The 15,664-nt window shown below is 37.5% G+C and overlaps 1 protein-coding gene across 12 annotated transcripts in view; it reads left to right on the top strand.

The window, feature by feature from the left end:
* LOC139115546 (diacylglycerol kinase theta-like) overlaps positions 1 to 15,664 on the top strand; it is a 90,441-nt gene that overhangs the window by 23,333 nt on the left and 51,444 nt on the right. For all 12 annotated transcript variants that reach the window (XM_070677754.1, XM_070677755.1, XM_070677752.1 and 9 more), the window contains exon 2: positions 15,166 to 15,245. In XM_070677754.1, the coding sequence (XP_070533855.1) occupies positions 15,166 to 15,245 (80 nt within the window). The remainder of the gene's footprint in view (positions 1 to 15,165; positions 15,246 to 15,664) is intronic.

The following is a 15,664-nucleotide window of genomic DNA, read 5'->3' as shown; positions in this document are numbered from 1 at the left end:
AGCAAGCAACAAAAAGTACACCATCCCTCAACCAAGAAAAGAAAAGGAAGAGTGAAAGAAAGAATGTTTTTTTCAAAAAGTCACAGTATAATTGTGAAATGTGAAAGAAGGAAAGGGAATGTTTTTCAAAAAGTCTGAGTTTTATTAGCTCCGCTGTCAGCGACGCGGAGCTTATCAAATAGGTTGATTTTCCGTCGTCGTCCGTCGTCGTCCGTCGTCCGTCGTCCGTCGTCGTCGTCCGTCAACAATTGCCTTCTCCTCTGAAACTGCAAGTCCAATTGCTTTGAAATTTTATATGCAGTTCACTTGGGGTGACCACACTTAAGTTTGTTCAAGTCGTGGTGAAATTTGCATATTTGTATTTTTGGGGCAATTTTTGGTGTTTTTGGTAAAAAAATCTTCTTCTCTGAAACCGCTTGTCCGATTGCTTTGAAATTTGATATGCAGTTTACTTAGGGTGACTTCAGTCAGATTTGTTCAAATCGTGGTGAAATTTGCATATATGTATTTTGAAGGCAATTTTTGTCATTTTTGGTAAAAAAATCTTTAAAAATCTTCTTCTTCAAAACTACAAGTCAGATAGCTTTGATATTTGGTACATATGTCCCTAGGGATGATGTATTTCAGATTTGTTCAAATTGTGCAGAAATATGCAAATTTGCATTTTTGAGGCAATTTTTGCCATTTTTGGTCAAAAAATGTATTTCTCAAAAAGTACTGGTCTAATAGTTTTGAAATTTGGTATACACGTTTCTATAGATATACTGAGTAATATATATAGATTTTCTGATGAAATCTGAAATTTTGTATTTTTGGGGCAATTTTCGCCATTTTTGGTCAAAAAATGTGTATTTCCAAAACTATTTATCTGAAAGCTTTGAAATTTGGTATACAGGTTCCTACAGATAAACTACATGATGTTTATTGAAATTGTGATGAAATCTGCAATTTTGTATTTTTGGGGCAATTTTTGCCATTTTTGGTCAAAAAATGTGAATTTCCAAAACTACTCATCTGATAGCTTTGCAATTTGGTATACAGGTTTTTACAGATCACCTTAATGACACTTGTTGAAATTATGATGAAATCTGCAATTTGTAATTTTGGGGCTATTTTTGCCATTTTTGGTCAAAAAATGTGTTTCTCAAAAATTAGTGGTCTGATAGCTTTGAAATTTGGTATACAGGTTTCTACAGATGAGTTCAGTAATATATAATGAATTTCTGATGAAATCTGTAATTTTGTATTTTGGGGGCAATTTTTGCCATTTTTGGTCAAAACGTGTATTTCCAAGACTACTCATCCGATAGCTTTGAAATTTGGTATACAGGTTTCTATAGATGAATTAAATGATATTTATTAAAAAATAATGATGAAATCTGCAATTTGAATTTTGGGGCAATTTTTCCCCTTTTGGTCAAAAAATGTGTTTCTCAAAAAAAGTACTGGTCTAACAGCTTTGAAATTTGGTATACAGGTTTCTATAGATGAAGTTATGAACTAAATTTGATCTCTTGAAATAATAATGAAATCTGCAATTTCATTTTTTTGGGGCAATTGTTGCCATCTTTGGTTAGAAAATTTTATTCTCAAAAAACTACTCATCAGATAGCTTTGGTTGACATGTTCTTAGGGATGATCTGATGTGATATATTCAAAGTATGATGAAATCTTCAATTGTGTATTTTTGCAGCTTATTTTAGCCACTTTTTTCTGGCCTCAGCATTGAGCTATCAAAGATTTCCACCTTCCTAATCAACATGTGTAAAAAATAGTTATTCTCTACATAAATACAGCGGAGCTATATCGGCCGCTAGGTCGCTTGAGTTTTATTTTGTTTTGAACTCAAAAAATTTGATTTTGTTGCCAGACTGCATTCGCAACTTACTAGGACAGTGCAGTGGAGTACAGTGTGTGTTTATCAGTTGAATGGTCAATGCACGCACAATCAGTTTCACCTGGGCTCCGTTTATGACCACAACCAAGTATCATGTTGGTCAACATATCTGTACCGGTACAGAAGTACTGTAAATAACCCCCATGTACACAAAGTTATTAAAGCAAGCAAAGCAAAGCAAGGAGCCAAAAGATCAAGAACTTTCAAGAGGCGATGAATACAACTTGGCGTGATTTGAAGTCATTGACATTCTGTCTTGTTACTCTTGATGAGACTGGTGGCCGATTTACATATTTTTTTCCACTTATTTAGTTTGCGACCTTGAACCTCTTCACAGGTGTAGGTCTGTTTACTATTGTCCATGACACCTTTTCCATTGCCATCGACATTTCCTCTCGGCATACCATGTACCCTTGCTGTCTTTCCTAACAAACCCACACAGTTCTCTTCCATCCAGATGTATCCTCATTATTACCTTCCCAGGGATTTCTGTAACCTTGGGAAGTACACACGGCACGTAGCTGAACTTTTTTCCCAGTGTTCAGGAGTTTCTGTGTGGGAGTTTTTTGTCCTCGCTCCCTTTCTTCGGGTTACGCAGCACCTCCTGTCCTCCAATGCAACAGAAGATAAAAGAAGACGGAGGCGCAAAGTCTCGCTCTTCAAATTGCGATAAGCTGATGCCTTCAAACTTTTCATTGTAAGTTTCAACTTTACCCTTGGCCGTTCACTAACCTCCTTCTCTCATGACTTTACCAGTGAAAAAATTGACAAACCAGTAATGTCTGAACTGTCATGACTTCCAGTGTTATTCCAGTGTTTCAAATATTGTTATATATTGATTAGCGTATTCATATGCCACGCAACTTAGTCACCAAACGGCACAGAGCAAAATGCCTAAGGGCGAGCAGAATGAATTTATAATTGTCGCTACTTTTGCCTAAAATTTTACCAAAAATTGTGGAAAAGAAATTTCTGTCAGTCTTTGTATTAAAGCTTTCGTTATTCCGTTCACTTTGATATGTATGGAAATTTGTCATCATGCCAATTTACCGTACAACCTTTAAGTTCAATGTCTCAAAGTCATTGATTGTCTTTTGACAATACCTTGGTCACGTTTGCATTCACATTAAGGGGGATATAGTATACGGTACTCGTGTCACGTGTCACTGCGGTGGTCCTGATGACACATAGTGACGTCATTTACAGATGCTGGCCTTTTGAGTTTTAACTGTACATTTTGTGCAATACATTGTCTTGTCCTCTTCCCTACATCAGGATAAATACCCATTGTTTAACAAGTCAATACAATCTGCTGGTATACATGTTTTTACGTCCAATGTTTTCACTGGTTACTGAATTTTAGTCTAGGCTAGAGTTCATTTCATTTACAGTCGCGTACATTGTAAGTCATGTTGTGTGTGTGCAAGGTTTATAGTGTGCATTTCAACTTGCTGTAAGGAAAAAATGTACACAAAAAAAATAAGGAAAATATTTTCAAAAGTTAGAGTTGTTGTCTGTTGGTGATTTGGCAATGCCAAGCCACTGTGTGCCTGACTCCCCAGTATAATCACAAAACTAACACTCTGACAGATGTACAAATCCAGTAAAGCTACTTACAGGATCACAAAAGTCCGAAAAAGAACAATATGTTTATTGGTGAGCGGTGCAAAGAACATACGAGCATGTAGATTGGATTATTATTGCAGTAATCTGTCCCCACATGTCACAAATCTGTGAAATGTATGGTATGATGGGAAATGGCATGACCAGAAGCAGAAGGGCCCAAAATTTGTTAATTAACAGCAGTAAAATAATTGTGATCTCATGGCGTTGTTATTGTTCTTCTACGGTTCTTGATTGGCTCGGATGATTCACTCGATAATTTACTCATTGGTTCCTTCTGAAAGTTGCATAACTTGACTTTCATTTTGCCAAGCTTCTATAAATGTACTAACTTGTTTTTTACGCCCACACAAGTTTGGTCAGTTCCTAGCCCTGCTTATAATACTGTGTGTTCAGGGCGTTATACGGCCTCCCACCACAGCTTTATACTCTCTTAGGAAAACACAGTGACCGGAGTCCCGATTTGGACCGCGCACGAAAAACTACATTTTGTGATTATTTTCAGCCCAAATCAACTGGATTCCTCTCTATGCCTACCCGAATAACTCAATTGCTCACAGACTGCAAAAAATTTGCTCTCGTGACGTCCAAACCTGTTAGTTTACCAGTGATTCACAATCAAGGGTCCAGTGGCGGGCCATACATCTTGCGAATGACTGGCAACACCGTTTTCTAATAGATGTTCTACATGACTTTCTACGAAGCGCTTTCATGTGATATAAGATATTTTCTTATGTCGGAATACACACCCAATCAACTGGTAGCTTTTTTGTTGATTACCCAAGCAGTATTGGGATGTATTGACCTTCGCTTCATTTCAGCTGTGCCATATGGCCTACTGGTTAAACACCAAGATTTATTATTGCCCACTTGGTTAACCCCCATGGCCTCCCTCTGTGTCTCTCATTGGTTGCTAACACTGTCATACAAGTGTTTCATTTTCCAGGGAAACTTCATCACAGAGGAGAACAACGGCCTCTGTCATTAAGGAGGGTACAGCCACTGAACATGGAGAATTTCATACTGTAAATAGGTCACAGGAGCTGTACATATGAACTGAAGTCTGCACCTGATGGACAGACCTCCCAGGGGAAATCTACCAACATTGATATCCATGCAATTAAGTACGCTTAATGGAATTTCCTAATTATGCTGAATTATATACTTGATGGGATGCTCCGATTAATTTCCCCTGTTTTTCCCAGGAAGCCATTTTATGATTGACATTGCTTTCTTGGCATTTGTAGAAGAGTTGTCGCTCAGTCCCCTGGCACTTCCCTCAGCCTGAAACAAAATTTCTACCACCTAGGCTGGTGATAAAAATACGAGAACGTCAACGACACCGAGAAAGATGCCAAAAGACCAAGACTATGAAACAGTTGCCAATCAGTGACTCATACTTCATGGAATTTATTGAAGGAAAATACGAGAACCAATTAATTGTGCTGGTAGAAAATTTGAACTTATCTGTGAACCAGTCTTAAGGGTGTCAACCTTTACCCAGAATGCATTGCAGAATCTGGTTATATTGACCTCCTTACACAAGTCATAATTGCGTGCTCTCCGTGGTAATTGGAACACGTACTTCAGAGCTTTAGGAAATTAGAAATGTCCCCCCTTATGCATTTTCCACTCTGAGGACTAAAACAATATAGTTTTGAAGGGGTCGGGTGAGCTTTTCAAGAAATGATTTTGACAAATTAAAATTTCTGTTCGGCATAGAATATAGAGTATCACTTTTCTGAAAAATTGCACGGTAGTTGAACATTTCCTTTGCCTGTGTTGGTTACCAAGGTTGGTTATAAGAACATTTTTGTGTCTGTTTTGAAAAGAAAAAAAGATCAGATGTTGCATGAGTGTTTTTGACAACAAAAAGCATAAATTCCATGTCTACAGTTAACTTATTTTATTATGCTGATGTTTATTTTGAAGTCTGGAAACTGTAAACAGGTGTATCCTGGATTTTATTAAATTCATGAAGTATTTATCGGTTTTTAGGACATTCGCTCAACTTTAACTTGTCATTGCCACGATGTCTTTCTCTCTGTGTCTCTCTGTCTGTCTCCATGGCTATTGGATCATTTTGCAAGCCTTGCAATTAATTTTGATTCTGTGTGTGTTATGCATGGTAAGCCAAGAGTGAAAACTTCACAAGGGATGCTGCATCATGCATGGATATATGATGTAGTCTCCTATACCTGACCTCTGTATGCACTGGTATTTTATGAAGTCAACACAAACTGTAATTCCAAGCACTTGGTGAAACAGCACATTTCAGCTAATTTCAAAGTTTCCTTAAATGCTGTTGCTTTGCTTAATATCATTACTTCTTGCAATTTAAGCCATTGCATTCCTTGTCCCAGTTTATATACTTGTTGCAAATTGGTCAAATGCTGGTACATATACTGATATACACTACCAAAGTCTGATTCCGAAAGGCTTTACCCTTTCACCACCATGGTTTGTCCCAAATCCATTGTTTCCTATGGTAAAGTTGGACCTGTATACAGGGAACTGGGGGTGAAAGGCTTAAGGTCTGGTTGACATATCCAAATACAGATCTGTGAACATTGCTTCTTTGCGCGTTGGCACAATGATCGAATTTGCAAATGTCACTGTCATGGGCTGCGTCATTTGGAGTGACATGTCTTTGAAACATTCCTGATCAATAGCACTAGCATGTGCCAATGTTTCACTCAAAGCTTTATCTAGCCAGTTCTAGTCTCTTCCCCATCTGCCAAGTCAGTAAAACTTGGTACTGTATTGAGCCAAAACTTACGTGTATTTCACCAGCTTGGCATGGTACCCAGTATATGTCATAGCGGATTAGTCAGTAAAACTCATGTTTAAAGTATATTTTCAGAGGCCTTCAAATGCTCAAGTCTTTGTTCAAATGCAACACATGGGATGTGCTATGTTGCATTGGTTTTGACCAGCTTGATTACAGTCAACCATGGCAATTCCATCGGACGACGGTTTGGTAGGATGAAGTATAACTGTGAAATAGATAAAAGAAGCAAGATATACAGATTCCGGGTCCCTCTTCATTCATGTGGTAGCATGCTAACATGGTATACATATCCCAGGACCATGAATAATACTCTTCCAACCCCCATTCCCCCACCACTTTACATGAGGCAGATCCAGGTCCATCATTCAAAAGATCTATTGCAATCATTAGATCAGTTATACTGGTAGTTAAAATCTTGCAATCATAAATAGTTACGAGTAAATTTATTTAAATATTACTTAGAAGGACTGAAGGAAGAAAGAAAGAAGGGAAAGAAAGGATTTTATGTGTCTTGCATGGTATGGCTTTTGCCAAGTTACACTATTTATGAACGTGCAAAATGAGAATTTATCGTCCGATATGTGTGTACACAGGCATGATTCCATGCTGCAGTAATGCACATGAGCAGCTCCAATATGGTATGATTGAAAGTAGATTATAGAATATTGAAAGGAAATTAAACAAAAACAATACACAGCCCGTTGCAAACGGTTCTGCAGATGGTGCCAGTGCTGTTCAATGTGATGTTTACACAGAACTGTATGGCGGCAAACGTGAAAGGATTGAAACGGTGGCATCCTCAAAGTAAACAGTGTGGACTAACAGGTCACATAACCTGTTGAAAACAAAATGTCACCGGTGCTTTTGCAAGGTGAATGTACTTATCAGTATCGTCGTGTATTTGTGAAATCGCAACCTAACTGACAGACTTTCATGCATTATGATCACAGTGCATTCCTAAAGCCAAATTCCTTATCCGTTTCTCCTAATATATTATTTATATTTTAGGTGAAACTCTGCAAGCTAAAACATAAATGTTTGAGTGTAAGTCCTAATACAGGTGCAAGAAACGAAACATTTGATTTTCTGTCACATGAAACGGAAAACATTGATGCCATCAATCATGGATTGGTGACTTTGTTCTTATACACAATAATTGAAGGTGACAAACATGGCCCACCAAGGCATTGTTTCTAGAGTAACAGCAGCTATCAGTGGAATTTTTTAACCCTTTCACCAACATGGTTTGGCCCAACTCCATTGTCATCAATTGTGAAAGTGGACCTGTTTACATGGAATTAGGGGTGAACAGGTTAAAGTCTGAAAAGCATAGGAATCCCCACTTTGAACGCTTTTCTTTGTTTTAGCTGCCTCAAATATTATTACATCTGGCTGATAACCTTGTTCTGTCATCACACAAAGTCTATACCCCCAGGCACATTACAGCAGCAAGCTACTGTTCAGGTGATTGTCTGCATGGCAAATTGCGGGTTCAGTCATTCTTAGACTGAAAGATCTAGTCATGTATTGGTCTCTTTTGAGTTTGCAGAGACCCATATATGGAACATCACTGAATCTTTCAGTCTGAGTCATTCTGGTAAGTGTCAAGATAATAAAGAGTAAAGATAATGTAGCAAGCCAACTGACATGTGCCTGTCTTAGGAACTCTGAAAAAGCATGAACTCAAGAATGTTATTGAATCGTAATATCATCGCTCATCATGAAGTCTTAATTCTAACCCGACAACAAGTCAGGCAACTGGTGTTTCCAACTTGTAATTGTAGTCTTATCATACTGTACGTTTACAACCTTAACCAGCTCTGCCTCTCCCCCCCCCCCCCTCATGTTTACAATTGCACATGCCTCACAGAGCATACAATGTTGTCGCTCAAGTCTGCATGGAAAGGTGGCTGTACTTTTCTGTTGACAAAACCGCTTCAGAAAACAGAAAGTCTAGTGCATGTCTTGACAAGGTATACTGTAAACATTCTTTGTTACCTGGATACTCAATATCGGATATCTTTTTCTCACATCCCTCAAGTGACAGTGCTTGACATTCTTTTGGTTTTACACCAAATATTCAGAACTTTGGATGGCTGCAGATTATTGACGTCATTCCTCCATTTTTTATGAGTTAAGTATTACTGGCGATCAACCGAAAGCAAACCTAGAATATTGCAATTTTCTCTTTTCACTTTAGTCGTAGTGCCGATAACGTAACCTGTTTTACATAAGAGTTACCTCTGGTAATTTCAGGAAAAGGAAAAAGAAGCCATTGTCATGAAAAATTATGTTTAATTAATTGCAAAATTGAAATAAAATATGAGATTGCACTTTTTTAGGAGCGTATGTTGAACTGGCCTACATAGGACAGTGAAAGTAATAGTGTGATACTAATCATAAAAAAAACAGCTGTTGTTTCCCACGCTTTCATATTATCATAGAAATATTGTTTCCTCGCCTTTCAATAAAGGTGTTTGCCGAGTGTAAATTAAAAAGTGTTAGATGTGAAACGATGGCCGCATCTGCCAATGTTTACTGTTGTATGGCCCCATCCACCTCAAAAATATGGCTCAATGAAAAGTACAAGTATTCAGATGACAGCAAAGAGCACCTCTCTGCTGGTGACACTGTGACCCCGATCTGGTTTCTTTGTTCTGTTGCATTCCAATAATACCTGTGACAGTGTGTAAGATCTAGCTGCATGTACAATTGAATGACAGAGTCCCTTTTTTCAACGTCCCGTTTTTTTCAAATTCCCTTTTTTTACAGCCATGTTTAGTCTCAACACGCATTTTATACCTCCACTGTACACGAGTATTATTGTTTTCTCAGTTACATTTGTTTTTGAAATTTCATATGGAAGTGTATAAATGGCGCTCTCTCACTGGCAATGAGGTGATAAAAAACCATGAGAAGCATGCACTGAAGGCGATGACCATGAGCTACAGTAGTAAACTTGGATGTAAAATTTTCATTGCCATTATTCAGTCAGCAGCTGCCAATGTCGAATGCACGATGCTATATTTAGTAACAAACCTACGGTCGTGATCAGCGCTGTTTGGCTAATACGTGGAGTATGATTGATCATCAGTAATGTAAAAGCCACTAACCCTGCCAAGCTTGACTCACTCACATTATTTGATACGTTGATACGTTAGGAGAGCAGTTTTGATTTTCCTCTGTTATTCTTCACAAACAGTCGCATTTATCGATGTAAAGTGTTCTGCGTTCCATTATATTTTTCCATTGCTTTCACAGCAAACTCAAGACGTTAGCACTTTGCAAATGTATATTAGTTTGGCTCTGATTTATTTATAGCTACATTTTTGAAGAATTTTCAGGGTTCTTGATTACAGCTAGGCCTTGCTCGAGGCCAGACATGCAATGAAGTATTTCAAGCCTTAATCATTTCGTAACTGATTACTGTAAGTGATGAAGGGAGAGTGTGATAACTCTGCCTATGCCCCTCAGTGTTTGGCTTTTGGTTGCATGGTTGAAATGTTTAGAACAGAAATGAAGTTGTTGTTCATGAAGTTGTTATTCATATGCGCTGTCCATGAAAATAGTCTAGAGTAAAATTCAGGTTTTGACACATAAATAGGCATAGTACATGTTACAATGTGTACAAAAGGTATACTGTCCTTACGAAAAAGACTCTAGAATTCTAGAGAGTTCTATAGCTTATAGATTTTCTATAGATATCTATAGAAGTTTATGGAGTTTAGGCATCATTTTCTATAGAATTTCATACAAAAATAAGATTCCGTATAGAATTCTATAGAAGTGTATAGAACATTTTCTGCGATGATAGTATGGGAGAAGTTAGTGATACAAAGGTGCAGATCAGTATAGTCCGTAGTTTCAAGTTGTAGAAACCGAGATGTTGATAACTGTGAAGCTGCAAGTGCATGATTCTAGCAACTAAGTGTCATGTACTAAGGACTTGAATAAAACAGAAATTAATGTACATCTGTGCACCAACACACACATTACATACATACACAGTATACATGGGTTAATTCTTTTACAAAAGCAAACAAGCTTTATAGAGATAAAATAAATAAATAAATGAGTAAATAAATAAATAAATAAGTAAACAAATAAACAGATATTTACACATCCCTAAAACAAATAATACCTCTTACAGTGAAATACTGGTAGTTGTTAATGACTGTCTCCCACTGTCCCAGGTTCAAGGGGTGACCTCTTTCACCTGATGACAATTCTGAACGCATTGACGCCATTTTGAAATATCGAGAATTTATTTCTCTGTATTAGCCCTATACCAATACATGTACCAGTACCCAGTAATAAGTTAAATATTCTTAAGTCAAACATAACTTTGTGTAGAGGACTGGTAGGTGTCACGTCAGTTGAGTTTAGAAGGCAATCCCACTACATTTTAATTAACACCCAACCCCTATTGTCCTAAGCTAGGAATACAGTAGCACATACAGCTCTTGAGAAATAAATCCACAGTGACCCTCTCTACTCCTCGTTAACATGGTATTGTGTGTTTCAGCTTTTCATACTTCTACAAGTAATCTGACCTCTTTCATGAACAAAGGCGAGTTATAACTGGCAGATGAAGACAGGAGAATGGTATATCATATATGATGAAGTACATACATCTGTTAAATATATGATATGCAGTCCATAATGCAGAGAACAAATTTTCCAAGAGCTGTAAATAGTGATCAAATTAATATTTTATAGTCATGAGTTGCGTTGAAACAAGGCTATTTCGTACCAAGGTGACTGTCCTCTTGCATACTTAGTTTTTGACCCATTCTGCATGTTCTTGATTTCTGTTTTATATTATTTTCTGTATTCTAGAATTATGTTGAGTTTCGGGTGTCCTGTAGACTGCAGCCTAGCCCTGCCTGGTGTGAAACTAGTTCACAGATAGGATTTTTTGTGTAGCTCTACACAGTATCATTGTGAACCACATTGTTGTAAATATGACTACAGCCGTAATATTTCCATAGGGAACTAATAGCCTACATGTTGTGAACAATATTTATGTTATATTTTTCATTACTTGATTTTACATGTTCTTCTGTAATATTGTCAATGCGGCATTTTGGGTCACCGCTTCTCAGTGGATTATGCTGTGCGCATCGCCTGAAAAGACATCAGATTTTCAAATTATTTTTACCTATGCCTTGTGGCCAGATGAGAGCTGTGTTCTCTAATGACTACCCGACTGGATCTCAGCGAGGATAATAATGTAATGTGAAACGGCTGACATTTTCTAAAAATAACTGGGAAAATGTTCTAAAAATGGTTCAGTGCAGAAGAGCTCACTGCTCAAACTAATAGTTTTATGTCTTTATTGATGAACCAATTTATAATTCGAGTGAGTGTGCGGTGCAGCGACGACTGAAAATTGTTCCCGGGTTCTGCTGCTGTCATGAGTGAAAAGAAATGTACATGGCACATCATGACTGTGTTGTTCAATATGGTCGCAAGCTACAGGGTCATTGGCTAAAAATAGACCAGGGCCATCACCTCGATGTCGGTCCTGCTCCTGTTTGAACGGCAAATGGCGATCAAGTATGTGGGTGGCTGTGACACAAACCGTCAATATGAGAAGCAAAAAGCTGATCTATATTATGTATCTGCATTGCTAGAGGCCTACTGTTTCCAAGGGTGTATAAATTAGGTGGCAGAACGAGGGCACACAGCTGTAATTTTTTGAATTAAACAGAATTATTATTTGGAGATCACATACAGTCAAGAGATGTCTATTGATGATCTAATTAATTTGTAAATTTGTACAATTTTCAGTCAGAAAAGAAGTGGTGTTTGTGTTTGCTGTCTGGTTGTAAAGTTTGTTAGGTCAGCCATGAGTCGGTAATTTAGAAAAATTTCGGATGTGTTGCATCCATACTTGTTTCACCACAGGTCAACTTCTGTAGAGGAAATGTGAATGGGTTTGGCGATAATTACATGAATAATAGCACTATTCGCGGTTGCAGGTCTGTTACTAAATATAGCTGCACTCAAGACACCAGACAGTGCTGATAAATTCAGACAATTTTTTTTTCTGTTTAGCTTGCATTGTTGTTACGTACAGCTTGTAGTCATTATACTGTTAATATGTGGCAGTTGTCCATGAAGGTATTTTTGTCATTTGTTGATGCTTGATTTCTCAGATTGTGATCTCAATTTGCGGACAAATATTTGTTTTTGCGTATTAACGCCAGGACTACGACACCATTTGTGAACAGCCCTATTCATGTTAGCTTTCAGGAATAAACATTAAAAAGTACAGTTGTGATGCGATAATAAAGCAGTGATTTGAAAACTCCAAAATGAGTGGAGAAGGATGCATATTTTGATATGAAAAAAGGATAGCGGAACTCTTTTCTCTCATTCTGTTGAACTTAAGAATCTAGTAGCAACTGGAATCAATGGTATTGGTATTAGAGAATGTAAGGAAAGAGAAGAAATTTCTGATCAACTGTGGTATTTGTGTACAGGCTAATGAAGAACATCTTATGCCAAATGCCGATATCATCTTACTGAGCTAAATTGGAAAATTGCTTTACCACATATTTGATATGTTAGTGCTTCCAATTTTACATTGGATGTGGCAAATTACTTCAATTTTCCAAACATGTCCCGAAGTATTTTTGGAGAAATGGTTTGAAAAAAGATCCCAAAGACCTGGTGATTAGTCTCCATGGTATCACTGGCAAAGTGAAAGGCCTATCGCTTCTGAGCTATGAAAGTCTGTTTCCCGATAGCAGGAAAAAACCAAAATATTTATGTGTGGATTTGGGATCAAAAAGTTCCATTAAATATTCTGACCACCAGTGACTTCCCTGGTAGTGTGTATTCATTAGTACACATGTTTCATTCTTTCAGTAATGTGTTGAATCTTGCCTCTTTGCCGCCTTCATCTTAAAGGGGCAGTTCTCAATCCCTGGTTCTCACATTGGTGTTTGTTGACATTGACTGTTTAATGTGATTTTAGTCATTTGTCTCTGTTTAAAAGTTGTACACGGTTAGTAAATTTGCTCAGAGATAAAACTGATTAGAAAAAACTACCCCTCTTGAATGATCGCTGTGGTAGTTTTTTGGAGGGATGGAAATGCAAACACTGTTTGAATGGAAAAGTAAAATGGATGCTGGACAGATATCGGCTGTTTTGGATCCAAGTTGAGATATTTATCAGCTCCAGATCAGACCACTACCACCTTGCTCAAGGCCTCATTAACTATCATATTGGCCAAATGAAAGAGACCACATGTTATGTTGGCTATGTTTAGCCTTTCACTCTATATTAGGAGGGGAACTGTCCAAAGAGAGATGTTTTCCAGCGTCTTTTTATAAAAATAATATTTCTTATTTTAGCCATAGACAATACTATTAATAACAAAACCTAGTAATGCCACAACAGTAGAGACCACCTGTTTTCTTGGAGTCTTACTGACCGGCCAATTTAAATGATATGTTTGACAATGAGAATTGAAAGTTTCTGGTTTTGCATAGCATTGTTTATTTCTTCTCAGAAGAGCCAACATCATTTTCGTTTAGAATTACGGGTACTATGCCGGTATGACAGGGCATTGGCTATTTTTAGAAAGAAGAACATGGATGCACCCTTGTCACACGCCTGGCACTTTACGACGAGAACACAACACAGAAAACAGTCCATGTATTGTACCGGTACATGATTACTGGTATATGGTACATTACCGGGTATATCATACCAGTATATTGATGGTGGAAATACAGTGATCTGATTGGTCGAGACACGAAAGAGCCGTGTTATATTGGCGTTATACCACGGCTGGCATGCGCGCTAGCTCTCAGATTGAGGAAAATTCCTTTTATGACATTCCACGGCAGAATTTCAATATACTGTTATGATATAATAGCAATAAATCATACCCAACGACAGTATACCATGAGATTTTGACCAGTTCACTTCATATATGCACTCGCTATCGCTCGTGCATATATGTCGTGCACTGGTCAAAATCTTGTGGTATACCATAGCTGGGTGTGATTTATTGCTTAATTAAATGGCCAGTATGAATATTCAGTGAATTATCACGATGTACAACGGTACTAATAGGTTACAATATTTCTGCTCAGGAATTACAAAGATGCACTTTGTTCCACAGTCAGAATATGCCCAAGAGATCACACGGTGACACAAATAAATCCACATGCACAAACGCGTACGTAAATACACATACTTCTATGAACGATTGTGCACGTGGGTTTGTTTTTGGTCCATTCGTATTTTAGGTTTGACCAATTGTACAACAATGTCCTCCAGAGTTATGGGCTGTGACATATGTCAATGTCTAAACTACATTTTACATGTTCTGAAATGGTGCCTTGGTGAAGAGGATTCATCACGTAATATCATTTCAAGAAAAGTGTACTTTGCAAACTATCATTTAATGATATTGCACACATCACATCTTCGCAGCATCAATCAACTTCTTGACATATGCAGAGGATTATGAAAATTTTTTAAAATATTTGATTTTCGGTGTTTCTAAATAACAGATTTATGATCGCTCTATGGATTATTTCCAATATTGTACTGGATTCAGGAGTAAAATACCAATAAGCATTCCTGACTTGTTTCGAATGACAGTAGCTGTTTTGCAACTACCGGTACCAGTAGCTGCTCAGGCTCCTATCAAGTACATGCAGCAGACCGTAGTCTACTCGGATAACACTGACAGGCTACACCACCATCAGATGCTGTAAATGTAACTTGCCAAGCCTGCATGACCAATAGTGCAGTCTTGATCAACAGCAACCTAATTTGAACGATGTCAACATTAACATTTCTTTGCCTGTTTTCCCTTGTGTTTTTCAGTTTGTAATTTTGTGAGCCATGAGAGATGCTTGGAGAATGTCATCTCACCTTGTTCCAGTATAGCTTCCAATTTAATTAAGGTAAGTCTGATTTTTTCCCCGCAAAGTAAATCAAATGGCATGACCATTTGCCACCTTAATATGCAAAAATAATATTTCATGTAATATTTTTATACTTATATTAATTAAAGATTCGTGGAAGTCAATTCTATAAGAAGTGTTACAAAAATGCCCTGTGTTCTGATGTTGAACGCCAAACAAAAATCATATGTCAAGGGTTCCTATCATGATATTCAGTAATATATAGAAGTGCTAAATAGACAGGGCATGCCTGAAGAACTGGGGGCACAAGTTCATTATGAAAATAATCGGGGTGAGAAGTGACATCATGTGACGTCAAATTTTCTTGATGGGGTATACATTTAGCAGAGAACATTTTAGCTTTATCGATTGTCCTAACAATTGTCAACAAGAACAGCCATTAAAATATAACATGTCTC

Source organism: Ptychodera flava, chromosome 17 (assembly GCF_041260155.1).
Source record: "Ptychodera flava strain L36383 chromosome 17, AS_Pfla_20210202, whole genome shotgun sequence".
NCBI lineage: Eukaryota > Metazoa > Hemichordata > Enteropneusta > Ptychoderidae > Ptychodera > Ptychodera flava.
Note: the sequence above shows the minus strand (reverse complement) of the source record. Positions and strands in the feature narration are given on the sequence as shown.